This window comes from Lissotriton vulgaris, chromosome 5 (genome assembly GCF_964263255.1).
Source record: "Lissotriton vulgaris chromosome 5, aLisVul1.2, whole genome shotgun sequence".
NCBI classification, from domain to species: Eukaryota; Metazoa; Chordata; class Amphibia; order Caudata; family Salamandridae; genus Lissotriton; species Lissotriton vulgaris.
Window position 1 is genome coordinate 894,113,449 of NC_141693.1, and position 12,133 is coordinate 894,125,581.

The window sequence follows — 12,133 nt, forward strand, 5'->3', positions numbered from 1 at the left end:
ACAAGATAGTCAAGGCCATCTTGCAGTATACAAATTCTTACTAGTTAGCCAGTGATAACGGTTTCTTATAATTCATGTTTATACATTCTTGATTGTGCTAGTTACTTTTTATGTTCTGTGTAATAAATCCTTACTAGATTCCTCCTCCACTGCTATCATGCCCACAGATGGGCGATGTTCAGAAATCCAACCCACAATATTTAATTTCGGCCTATATGGGCTTTTATTGAAATAATCTATTCTCATTCTCGCATGTATTTTATCCTTTTTATTCGGGTAACTCAATACCTTGCTATCTAGCCCACCAATGGGCATTTATAAGAAACCAATTGTTCTCCTGACTTCTCTAATATGGACCATTTTAGTGCTGTGAGTGTGTAGTGACCCTCATCTATTTCTTTTCCAAGATGACTTCTATTCCTCTTATATCAGCTTTTGTAAGTGAACCCCCAATTCTTCACTGCTGATCAAACCTGTGGGTGTTTTAGTTTGTAAATCGATCATGTATCATGATTTCAACCTACGGAGCTTTAATTTCCAGTCTCTGCCTCTCACATCATGAGGTACTTGGGAAAGACAAAAGAATTTGACGAGATTCCTATTGCTTTGAGGGTAAGATTGAAAGTGTCTAGCCACTGGGCAAGTCACATCCTTGTTTCTAATCACTCTCTTGTGTTCGAAAATGTGTTGTTTTGTCGGTCACAGGTCGGGGTGCCCATCTTCACAACTTGACAATTCAAGGTTAATGGGCCAACAACTATCTAGAGCTTCTAACTTTGTTTCTAGCACTGAAATCTTTTCAGTCTCACCTCATAGGGAAAGTTGTCCTAGTCCACACAGACAATGACAGCCATGTAGTATGTTCAAAAACAAGGAGAGACTCATTCTCTGTAACTGTCACTCCTCTCTCAGACCATTTGGCATTGGGCAATTCATCACAGAGTTCATCTTCTGACAGAGCACCTCCCAGGAGGGAACAATCAGATTGCTGATCTCCTAAGCAGAAGGCGGCAACAAACACACGAGTGGGAACTGCATTCCCAGGTTCTCCTTCCATACTTTCAAGAATGGGGATTCCCACAAATAGATCTGTTTGCCACAGTAGGCAACTTAAAATGTCCAAACTTCACATCCAGGTTCCCACACCCTCTATCCAAAGGCACTGCCCTACGGATGAACTGGTCAGGGATATTTGCCTACGCTTTTCCACCTCTCCCTCCATTTCTGGTTCAGAAGCTCAGGCAAACCTCCCTCACACTGATTCTAGTGTCTCCCACTTAGGCTCATCATCTGTGGTTCACAAAACTCAAAACTGTCAGTACTTCAACATCAAAAGCTTCATCTCAATGCCAGATTTCTCGCCCAGAACCATGGAGAAGTCAGACACTCAAACCCCAAGGAGCACAATCTAGCAATTTGGCTATGAAGCCATAGAGTTTGGCTATCTCAACTTTCCACCAGGGTATTTATTTATATAACTTCATTGCGTGATTTGTTAAAACCCTTGCAACAATCTACAATGTAGAGAATCATTACTGTATATAAAATAGGTAATTTAATTACAAACTTTGCATACAATTAAGTCAGCCGTCATCATGACATATAAAACTCTGTTACAAATACACTGTCCTTGGCTTTCGTAGGTTGTGTTCAGACAAGGAGAGGAGTGGTGTGCGCCCCCGTTATGCATGTTCCTTCAGAGTCCTTTAGGGGTTGGGTGAGCCACAGGTCAGTGAGCTCAAAGTCCTCTATAACCTTACACAGCTGGGTCACTGCCTGCAGGTGTAAGCGCCTGGAATCACTTGATCTGTCTGCCTCTGAATCTAAAACAAAACACAATTTCTCAATAGGGCCTAAGGAGCATGCCATGCACCACACTTCAGCAAAAAACTTGGGGGTCATTAACGTTGGACCCATATACTGTGATAGGTTTGACAGGGTGGCCCTGAAAAATACCACAAAGCATCAAATATCAGGGTCACGTATTACATGTTTTGTGTGCCATGGTAGACCTTTGTGATTGAGTATAGCCACCCCTCATGCATAGTTTAAATAGTATGTCATGTGTTTTTCTACCACCCACCCATCTCGCCCACAGCTGTGCCTGGGTACTTTCAGCAAGACGTAGCTTCAGCAGAAGGCAAATATCTATTGAATGCTGCTGAAAATAGGCCAGGACGTGTTGCTCCTTCCACCAATCATTTAGGTTGCGGGCAATCCAGGTTAGGACCTTAACTGGGTGCATGTGTGATAAAGAGTTTGAGCAAGGGGTGCGTGCCTCCTAGATGCCACTCATCAGCCTCTCATGCGTGCCAGCACCTGCTGCCAAGCCATGCAATGTGTGTTTATAGGCTGAGGGACAGGGAAAACAAAGAGCAGCCAGCGGGCTGCGAGTAACTACCCAAATACATTCCGCCAGCGTACAGTTTTGCCCCCCATTCAGGCCAAATTCCATAAACCCTCCCTCTGTGTAACCCCAACAGCAAGTTAGCAGAATTCTCAGGGAATAATTCTGTGTGGCGAGGTCTAGAGGTCCATCTTACTCCAGCCTCAGCGAGCCGGGTGCCTGGAGGGAATAACATCATGAGGTCTTGGGCGCACCATGTAAGTATATCAGGGCTGTAAGTGGACAATTACCACCATGCACCCTGCTGCCACATCATCTGATACAATGGACCAAGTCACCAATTGACCATTTTTTATCTCACTTACCACAATCTTCATGGTGAGGAGCTCAAATTATAAATGTCTCCTTTTCGTACCTGCAGATGATCAACATTCAGCACAACTTCATTGGAAAAAGCCATAGCCAGGGCAAGACCAGCTCCCGAGTCACCAACTGGTTGCATGTAGCAAAGGTGTCTCGAAGCTGGTGATTGTCACTGAGATGCTTCAAGTCAGCTTCATGAGCACCCGGGAAGAGCCCTCCATTTTCGACGGGATTGACCTGGAGAACTTGGACTCGGTCTTAAGTTCAGTGAAGTAGTGGGTCTTCCCCTGGTGTAGTATCCACAGCTTAGCAATGTACAGCAGTGAGTATTTAGCATCTGCGCACCGGGGAGGCATGTTTAACTGGCAGGAAGACTCATCTGTCAGCCTGCACTGCCATTGTGAAGTTTGGATATATGGACACTTCATTCCCCTAGTATTGTAGCGGTCATCTCACGTGCCAGGTCACATCACGGTCCCTATATTTCAATAAGCGAGTTCTCATAAGACTGGCTGGTGTCCGCAGTGGGAGCCTCTGACCAAGGGACCTGTGCCCCCCCCCCCCCCACGAAAAACATAGCAGAGAGCACCTCCTCAAAGAGCAATGAAAGCATGCCCTTGACATAATCCTCTATTCTGCTCATAACTGTTGACTCAAGCACTCCCAGGATCTGAAGGTTGTTCCTTCTTGAGCGCTCCTCTAGGTCCTCATTTTTATTACTTATCACCTCTAGTACTTTCTACATGCACAATAGCTTTTCTTTATCCACAGTCTGTCCATCTACATCCAAGGTGCAATGTTCAAGCTGATCAATCCTGTCATCATGCTTGTCTACTTTTTATTTAAGGCGGTCCAACCTGTTGGCTAGCAGGTCCATTTTCGGATCTATGGCTGTGTTTCAAGTCCAGGAACATGGCTCTGATATCTGGCTCAGGGGCCAGGGCAGTCTCGCCTCCCTGACTTTGCAGGGTGTCTTCAGCTGGGGGATCCGTTGTGTGGGCCTGTCATTGATTCTCAAAAGAAAGTTTTGCTTGCTTTGCATCCACGTTACCCATTTTCCATTCAGTAGAGCACTGCAGGCAGTGTCTTTTACCAAGCCAGTGTCTATTCTGATCCACTTCTAGGCCCCAGTATCAGCCAAGATCCTGCCACTCTCCAATTGACATCTGGCATGAGTAGACCGCTGTCGCTTCCTCTCAGCACAACCAGAATTCAGCAGAGCCTGCCTACATGTGTGTTGGATCTGCAACTGCAAGACCCTATGAGTAGCTGCGTTCCCACCTACACAGCCCCACCTCACCGACTCCCCCGAGGGGCTCGAGCAGGCCAAGGCTCATTCTCCAGGGCACCGAATGGGCCCTAAGGTGCCACGCACTCTAACACCTTCTGTGGATTAGCCGAGGATGACAACAGATGTCATGGGGTGAGAGAACATGCCGATTCTGCCAGCAACATAATTGTGCAGAGAGGCCTTGTGTCTGGGGTTCCTATGGGCTGGCAGCTGTGGGGAGATGGATCAGGGTCCCCCACCATCCAGCACTGCTGCACCAAATAGCACTCTGTCAGCAGGCCACACCTGGTACATATGGTCTGTTAACGTGGCACTGAAACTCCAATTTTGGTATGTGTATATTCGGGCCTCTGCCGCCTCAGGGCATTTCATATGCAGGCCAGGAGTGTCCCTCACTCCCACTGTGCAGCCTCCCTTTGCTGGCCGGCTCCCTTATACAACAGGCTTCCCACACTGCTGTGTCTTCTAAGGCTGGCAGGTCACCTGCTTCACCAGAGCATTACCCAGGGGTGTCCTCAATGGCAGGTGGGCAAGGGTCCATGCCTCCAGGCCCAGGAGCCGAGATAATTGCCCAGAGCTTTCTCCACACCGCTGATACTACTCCTGGGCCTATCTGCAGTCCTGTGGCACCAATCAGCAGCTTCAGACTCCCATGCCCTGCTGGCCCATCCAAGGGGCAAGGGTCACTGCACTCTTCTGCAGTGGGGACAAGCGCACCATCACCTAGATTCTGAACGGGCCTCAGGGCTATCCACGCTGGCCCATCTAGAACGTGGCTCCACAGCCCCGATGGCCTGCAGTTGGCTGTTATTCCATCTCTCCGGGCACACCCATCGCCAGGACCAAGCACTTCTTTTATGGCCACATAGGGGGACAGTCCAGATATATCTCAGTCGCCAAACACTGATGCTCCGAACTCCATAGCACCTGGACTCCACTCAACACCCAAGTCGGCAGTGCGGCCATGTGCCCAGGCCTAGCAACCCAGCACTGCAAAATGATCTTTTCTGGGCTAATACAGGAGACAACTGGGTCCCCAAAGCAGCAGGGTGCCGTCAGTACACCTCCAGTTTTTTTGCGGCACAAAGCTCCCATGTACTCAGGATAAAAGCTGGGTTAGTGGCTCCTGCCAGCAGAGCCTCACAGTTGGGCGGCCATCTTGCTACCGGACTCTCTACCACCCCCAAGAGGGAGTATCTGTGCACATGGCAATTTGTACTATGAATTGAGGATAAATGTTGATAATGAAATACATGCACTTTGAGATATGGCCCCAACAAAATGATAAAACAACAGTTGATGGACAAAATGCAGAACAATGTCATACATTTACCCCAGTACAGAGATCTGGGCCTAAATCCATCGTTTTTTTGCACTCCACAACACCCCAGTTCAGACATGGCCATATGCAAATCAGCCTTGACCTGTGCCTCATGGGAACAGTCCAGCCCAAACTGCCAAGCCATGTCTTTCCTGGACCGGAATCAAGCATCCTAGGACCGGTTTCTGGCTATCAGCCGTCTTCAGCCAGGATAGCTTGACTCCAGTGGTGTGGAGAGCATGGGACTCACATCTGAGCATGGCCATCCCACTCGGGGTGACAAATGCAAAAACAGTTGGACAGAATGCAGAGCAATGTCATACATTCACCCCAGTACAGACATCTGGGCCTAAATCCTATATATACTCATTGTGTTATGGTCAGATGAGACTTGCCATAATTAGTTGTGCCAATAGTTTTGGGGTCTTTTGATCAATCTGAATTATAATTCTATATTTCTTTTTTTTTAAGTACATCAAAGTTTGTAATTTTTATGGCAGGTAGTGCACAGATGCATCAAGTGGGAGCCAAATGAGCGGGGGGGGATCAAAAAATGCCATTTCTTGTTTGAATTCCCGTAGGATTCTTTGTTTCGTGACAAAGGAAAACGTGGTTGAGTGGAATTAAACCATATGTGGCATGAAGGGAGAAGTTTACTCAAAGTGCCTTGGTTTTGGTGTTTCAGTTTGGTAGCTTTGAAGAATTTAGAATTTAAAAGTATCCCCGTTTGGGCAGGAAGAGATTACATTTTAGAAATTAGGAGCATTGCTTCATGCAGTACCATGAACCCGTGTTTGCAAAGCTCTGTTAGTCAAAAAATGCTTACAAATCCAACTGGGCTCCTACTCAGACTTATTGTGGGTCTGGAATTGCAGATCCTGATAGTGCTTGCAAAGTTTTTCCTGTGTTGGTGGTACCAGGCTCTCAAGCTTGCTCTGGGTTCGTAGTTCGTAGTTAGGCATCTCTCTGTCACTTAAATATATTTCTGGGATCTGCAAACTCTCAAACATCTTTTAAAAAAGTAAACCGCTAATAGAACAGGCCCTGCAGCCAACCCCCACTACACATGGCCAAAGGCTATCCCTCACGTGGCTTGGATGCAGCCAACCCCTTCTGCTCAGTTTTTGGCCCCACACAGCAGTGGCCAGACCCTTCAGTCAACGCCTATCAAATGTGGCTGAAGATCCACACAGCGGGTGTTGAGATCGACGCAGTCTGTACACTCTGAAGGTCTTGCACAGCGAGGATTTGCTGCATATGGCAGGTTGTATCATTGGACTGCTTCTCGTGTCTCAGGATGCCCTTGATTTAGGTCAAACACCACTGAATTATTGCTTAAATATTGTATATTTTTACCATTTTATACATTGAATGTTGCTATCATTTTTTTCAATTTACTTTTTCAAGATAGCTTAATGTACAAAACGTACATACAATTAACATATACCAACAATACCCACACAATATCCTTGCTATTACAAAGTAGGCATACATATAGGCCTCACGTTTGATGGCACACACATTTAGTGCAGCTAAGGTTGTCAGACATCTTATATATTTTGTCTGCTGTCACTTTACTACCTTCTACACCTTACATTACCCACCATTTCCACAGTTTGTTTGCAAATAAGCCATCATTGGTCCCCAATAATCCTTTGATCTACAGGTGAGTGGTTGTTAGTCCGCATACAGTTCAAGTCGTTTCTTGCAATGTGCCATATCGGCCAGTCATGCAGCCTTTGTTGGATTTGATTTACTTCTCCAATGCAGTGCCACTCTGTTTTGGAAGTAATAAGCTCACAGACATTAATTTCGTATTTAGTGCCATGAAGTCTTTTAGTAATCCCAGTAAGCTCACACTTCACTCGCATTCCAACCATTTCGGTTAAGGTTTCTCTCACTTACACTCAGAATTGCTTTACCTGCCGGCGGCCAGATGCATAAAGTATGCCTCCAAGGACCCTGCATCTGACAGTTAGATTCACCCCGTAGGCCATATTTATACAGTTGGATAGGGGTATAGTACATTTGATTAAGAATTGTAAACTGTATTTTCGCAAATTAAAATTTGATGTCAGTGTAGCTAATCGTTAACAGCAATTTCTCCAGTCTTCTACCCCTATAGGCTGTACCAATCCTGTATTCCATTTCATCATGGCCTTCCCGCCACCCGGTGTTACATCCTTCTGTGCAGCAGCATATATAGTTTGGTGATGAGGTGCTGAAGTGACGTACTAGTAATCAGCACCTGTAGTGCCATGAGAGTAGGTGGTTCTATGGGAAAGTACGGATTATGCGCTCTCACAGCCGCTCTGAGGCGGTAATAGAGAAAGGCCGATAGCGGGGAGTTATCTTGTGATGCCTTTGCATCTGTCAATGTTAGAAAGGTACCACTCTTATACAAATCCCCCATCGTATGCAGGCCTGCCTCTCGCAGCCCCCGCAGCGATCTATTTTCCTGTGTCACTGTTATGTCCGGGTGGTGTACGATCAGTTCCTTCCCTGCTTACCTAGCTAATCCAAGCCATGCCTGCAACATTGTATGTAGGGTGTTTATTTCAGTGTGATGAATCTCACTGCGCTTATGCTGTAAAATAGCCATGAGTGGTACCAGGGTGGCATCCTCATGTTCGATCGCCACACACGGTATGAACTCACGCGTTGTGTACCAGTAGTGTGCGAAGTGCGCTTGCACACACAGATAGTACAGTATAAAATCTGGGGGCGCAAAACCCTCAATCTCTTTAGGGTACGGTGAGAAACTCCCAGCTAATCCTCTGCTTCTTTTCCGCCCATGCTAGCGTGTTCTACAGAGAGCGTAGTTGCTTAAAGAAAGACTCAGACAATACTATTGGGATGTTAATGACTAAATATAAAAATTGTGGTAGTGCTATCATTTTAATGTCAGCCAGTCTATCCGCCAGGGAGAAGGGGGAGTGTCATCCACCGCTACACTCAATCCTCCAGTCTGGACATTGGCTTACCATAATTGGCCTGCAACATGATGGTAGGGTCCATATGTACCCACAGTCCTAGAATTTTATCAGACCCCATTTCCCACTGCAGAGTGTATTCAATTGCACAGTCTTTTGTGTCTGGTGTTAATGGTAGAATAATGGATTTCGTCCAATTAATACACAACCCTGGGTAATACTTAAATTTTACATATTCTCTAATAACGGGAGCCAGATAGGTGGTTGGCTCTCTGATGTAGAGCACCATGTCATCTGCATATAGTGAGATGATATGGGGTCACAACTGGAATCGTAGCGCAGCCATTGCATGTTTCTGACGGATAACTCAGGCGAGTGGCTCGATCACTAGCGCAAATAGGAATGGCGACAGGGGGCAGCCCTGCTGCGCTCCCCTGCAAATGTTGGTATCTTTAAGCGGTTTGCATCGTACATTTTGCAGTTAACTTTAAAAGGAAATAATGTTACAATAGACTGAAGGTTTAGTCTGAAAAGCATTGTCACAAGCATCTGTGGCCATTTAGGAGTGGATTACCTAGACTGACCGTGTGGTACAGTTACAAAATAGATTGCTGCTGTGGCAAAACACCGCAGTGCAGGGCAGATAATCAACATATTATATTCTTACAAGGTGTATTAAGATTCTGAATGCAGCACTTAAGTGGAATTGGTTCTACTGGCACAATTTGTTATCCAGCCTCTAGATTTTAATTTGTTGCTCATTTGGTCTTTTAATGCTCGATAGTATGCGCCCTGAAATGACCACATAAAATTTTCTGTAAAAAAGATTTAACTTGTACTAAATGTGGTCAAATTAAAATAAATATTTTACATTTGATTAATATCTTGAATACATTGGCCTCTGACTTGTCTATCTGTCATCTGATAAGGCATTTGTAGATGCCTGTCTGATTCACCGGGCCTTTTAAAAAAATAAAAATAAAGATGGTATAGTTTGGACAAAAGAGAATTATTTTTGAACACCTCTTTGTAACAAAATTACACACCGTAGTGGGCGCTCCTATGTTCCAATTTCCTACCACAGACGTTAGGGGTCCTCAGACGGGACCTCTGATGAAGGACAGTTGGCTTCAGAATAGTGGCAGTGGACTAACACTTTTAGACTATGCTTGTGGCAGGAACATGGTTTCAATTGCCCCACCCACAGCACCAGCTGTGGCACACTAACAGATCAAGGTTTTAGGCAGTGGTGTGTGCTGCTACAGTTAACTCTTTCTGTAAATCACACCTGATGCTGCAGGAAAGAGAGGGGAGGCAGCCTAGTCAATGCTTGGCACCTCGTGTGTACTCTCTCCATCACATGGCACCTTGATCAGTTACACCGACGTGAGTTTGAGCTGAACCTACAACTTGTGGCATGCATTGATGCAGGTCAAACTACTAGTGTGTGGCAGCAGGGGATGAAAGGGGCTGAGTGGAAATCTGCATGCCAACAATGAAGGTCAAAAGGGATGTAAAACATCCCTGCAGCATCTTGCCCCTCTGCCTCCTCCCAGCTCTGAAAGCCTGCATTTAGCTACGACAACCTGGAAGGAACAATCGAAAGTTCAGGGTGAAGGATTCGGGCAGCAGGAAGAGCTCACTGCCTCTCCAGTGTTTTTAGTGACACTTGAAAATGTGAATGTTCTTTTGTTTGCATTGACAAAAACATTAAGGTAGTAAACCCCTTGGTAAGCCTTCACCAGGTTTTGTTGGCTTGTTCCACTACCAAGTTATTGTCCATATTTTAGTGTATCTGCTTAGATGCATCGCTGTTTATACATAACATGCCAATAAACAAAGGAAGAGTGTCTGGGAGGAGGATAAGCCATTCTGGGAGCACAATAACAACCACACTAGGATGTTTAGGAAGGCCCTCACTCACCACCTAGTGATGACATGCTTCATCATCGGGCCCCACCAAAGAGACCGAATGTCTCTTTGGTGTGCTGCAACGCCAGGATTACTGCGGAGCTGGTTGGTGAGTTTAGGGCGTGTTGAGTGGAAATGAACATATAGTGAGTGATGGGGGTATTTTAAAATTGTCAGTAGTGTATCTGAAGTAATTTTATTAAATGATCACTAAAGACAAAAAGTATAAAATATATGTGAGGATCCAGTCCACTTTTAATTGAGTGGTGGGATCCTAGAGAGTAGTCAACATGTTTCTTGCCATCGAAACGGTGTTAATTTACCCGGCAATTCGTCAGGACTGGGTGTGATAAACCCTGGCGGTATGGGCACTCTAAGGCCCACCCTTACCTAGGGACGTGAGATGTGAAAATGATAAAAATAGTGAGTGAAAAAGTGCAAAAAAATTAGGAATAATTAATTCCTAATTACTCCTGGTTTAGGAGGCTTCTACTGATCGTTTCTGCACTTTTAAGGTGTTGGGAATAAACACCATGGGTCTCAGGAGGGGGGTGGGAGCGTATTCGGCACACCGCCCTCGACGCTCGGCACCCTTAGTGTACCTACGTCGCCCTCGAACCGGACCCCGAAGTGCAGAAACGATCAGTAGAAGCCTCCTAAACCAGGAGTACTTAGGAATTAATCAATTATTCCTAATTTTTTTGCACTTTTTTCACTCACTATTTTTATAATTTTCACATCTCACGTCCCTAGGTAAGGTTGGGCCTTAGAGTGCCCATACCGCCAGGGTTTATCACACCCAGTCCTGACGAATTGCCGGGTAAATTAACACCGTTTCGATGGCAAGAAACATGTTGACTACTCTCTAGGATCCCACCACTCAATTAAAAGTGGACTGGATCCTCACATATATTTTATACTTTTTGTCTTTAGTGATCATTTAATAAAATTACTTCAGATACACTACTGACCATTTTAAAATACCCCCATCACTCACTATATGTTCATTTCCACTCAACACGCCCTAAACTCACCAACCAGCTCCGCAGTAATCCTGGCGTTGCAGCACACCAAAGAGACATTCGGTCTCTTTGGTGGGGCCCGATGATGAAGCATGTCATCACTAGGTGGTGAGTGAGGGCCTTCCTAAACATCCTAGTGTGGTTGTTATTGTGCTCCCAGAATGGCTTATCCTCCTCCCATACACTCTTCCTTTGTTTATTGATATTTGACCGGGGAACAAGAGTGTCATATACTCTCCCTACCTCTCTCCTTGATATTTATACATAACATGCTTCATCAATCTTTGCTAAGCCTCTTTGTATGAACGGTTTCATTTCCATGACACTGTGCTAAGATGTGTGTACTTTGTTGTAGGAAGAAGAAATTGTTGACTGGTGGAGTAAATATTATGCTTCAACGGGAGACCATGAGAAATGTGGACAATATCTTCAGAAAGGATATGACACTATAAAGGTAATATTTAGAAGAGCAAAGCCCATCCTGAAAGGTGGATTATTGGTGAGGTGGCCAAAGGAGATCAAAATGGAGTGGGATATTTTCTCAGATGGTTTTCTACCAGGTTTAAATTCTCCTGTTCAGCCTGTTGTAGTTTGTCACTTAACCTGAACAGGGGACCTAGACTTGGCTAACTTTTAACTCCATGGCTGCTATGCGTTTTCCCCCCCCTGTGCTGAGATTTCTAAAAGCCCCTTCTTCATGACGAGCTGGGCTCGTCATGAGTGTACGAGGAGGCTACACCATGATGAGCCCAGCTCGTCATGAGTGTGGAAGGGGTTAAATTTACTGGGTTTTTTATGAGTAGTGGGACTGGAAGATGAAATGGCTTGATTGAGTTGGTGAAAATTGCACCCAAAGAACAGTATTCCTTGGGTGTCACTGACAAACTTCTTACCAAACAGGGCTAATTGGATGTGTTGCATCAATGTAAACCTTACTGTAATATT

At 45.3% G+C, this 12,133-nt stretch overlaps 1 protein-coding gene across 2 annotated transcripts in view; it reads left to right on the plus strand.

Annotated features, from left to right (window-relative positions):
• Positions 1–12,133, plus strand: part of MYOF (myoferlin) — a 550,379-nt gene that overhangs the window by 442,453 nt on the left and 95,793 nt on the right. For both annotated transcript variants that reach the window (XM_086922487.1, XM_086922488.1), the window contains one exon: positions 11,544–11,642. In XM_086922487.1, coding sequence (XP_086778613.1) covers positions 11,544–11,642 — 99 coding nt within the window. The remainder of the gene's footprint in view (positions 1–11,543; positions 11,643–12,133) is intronic.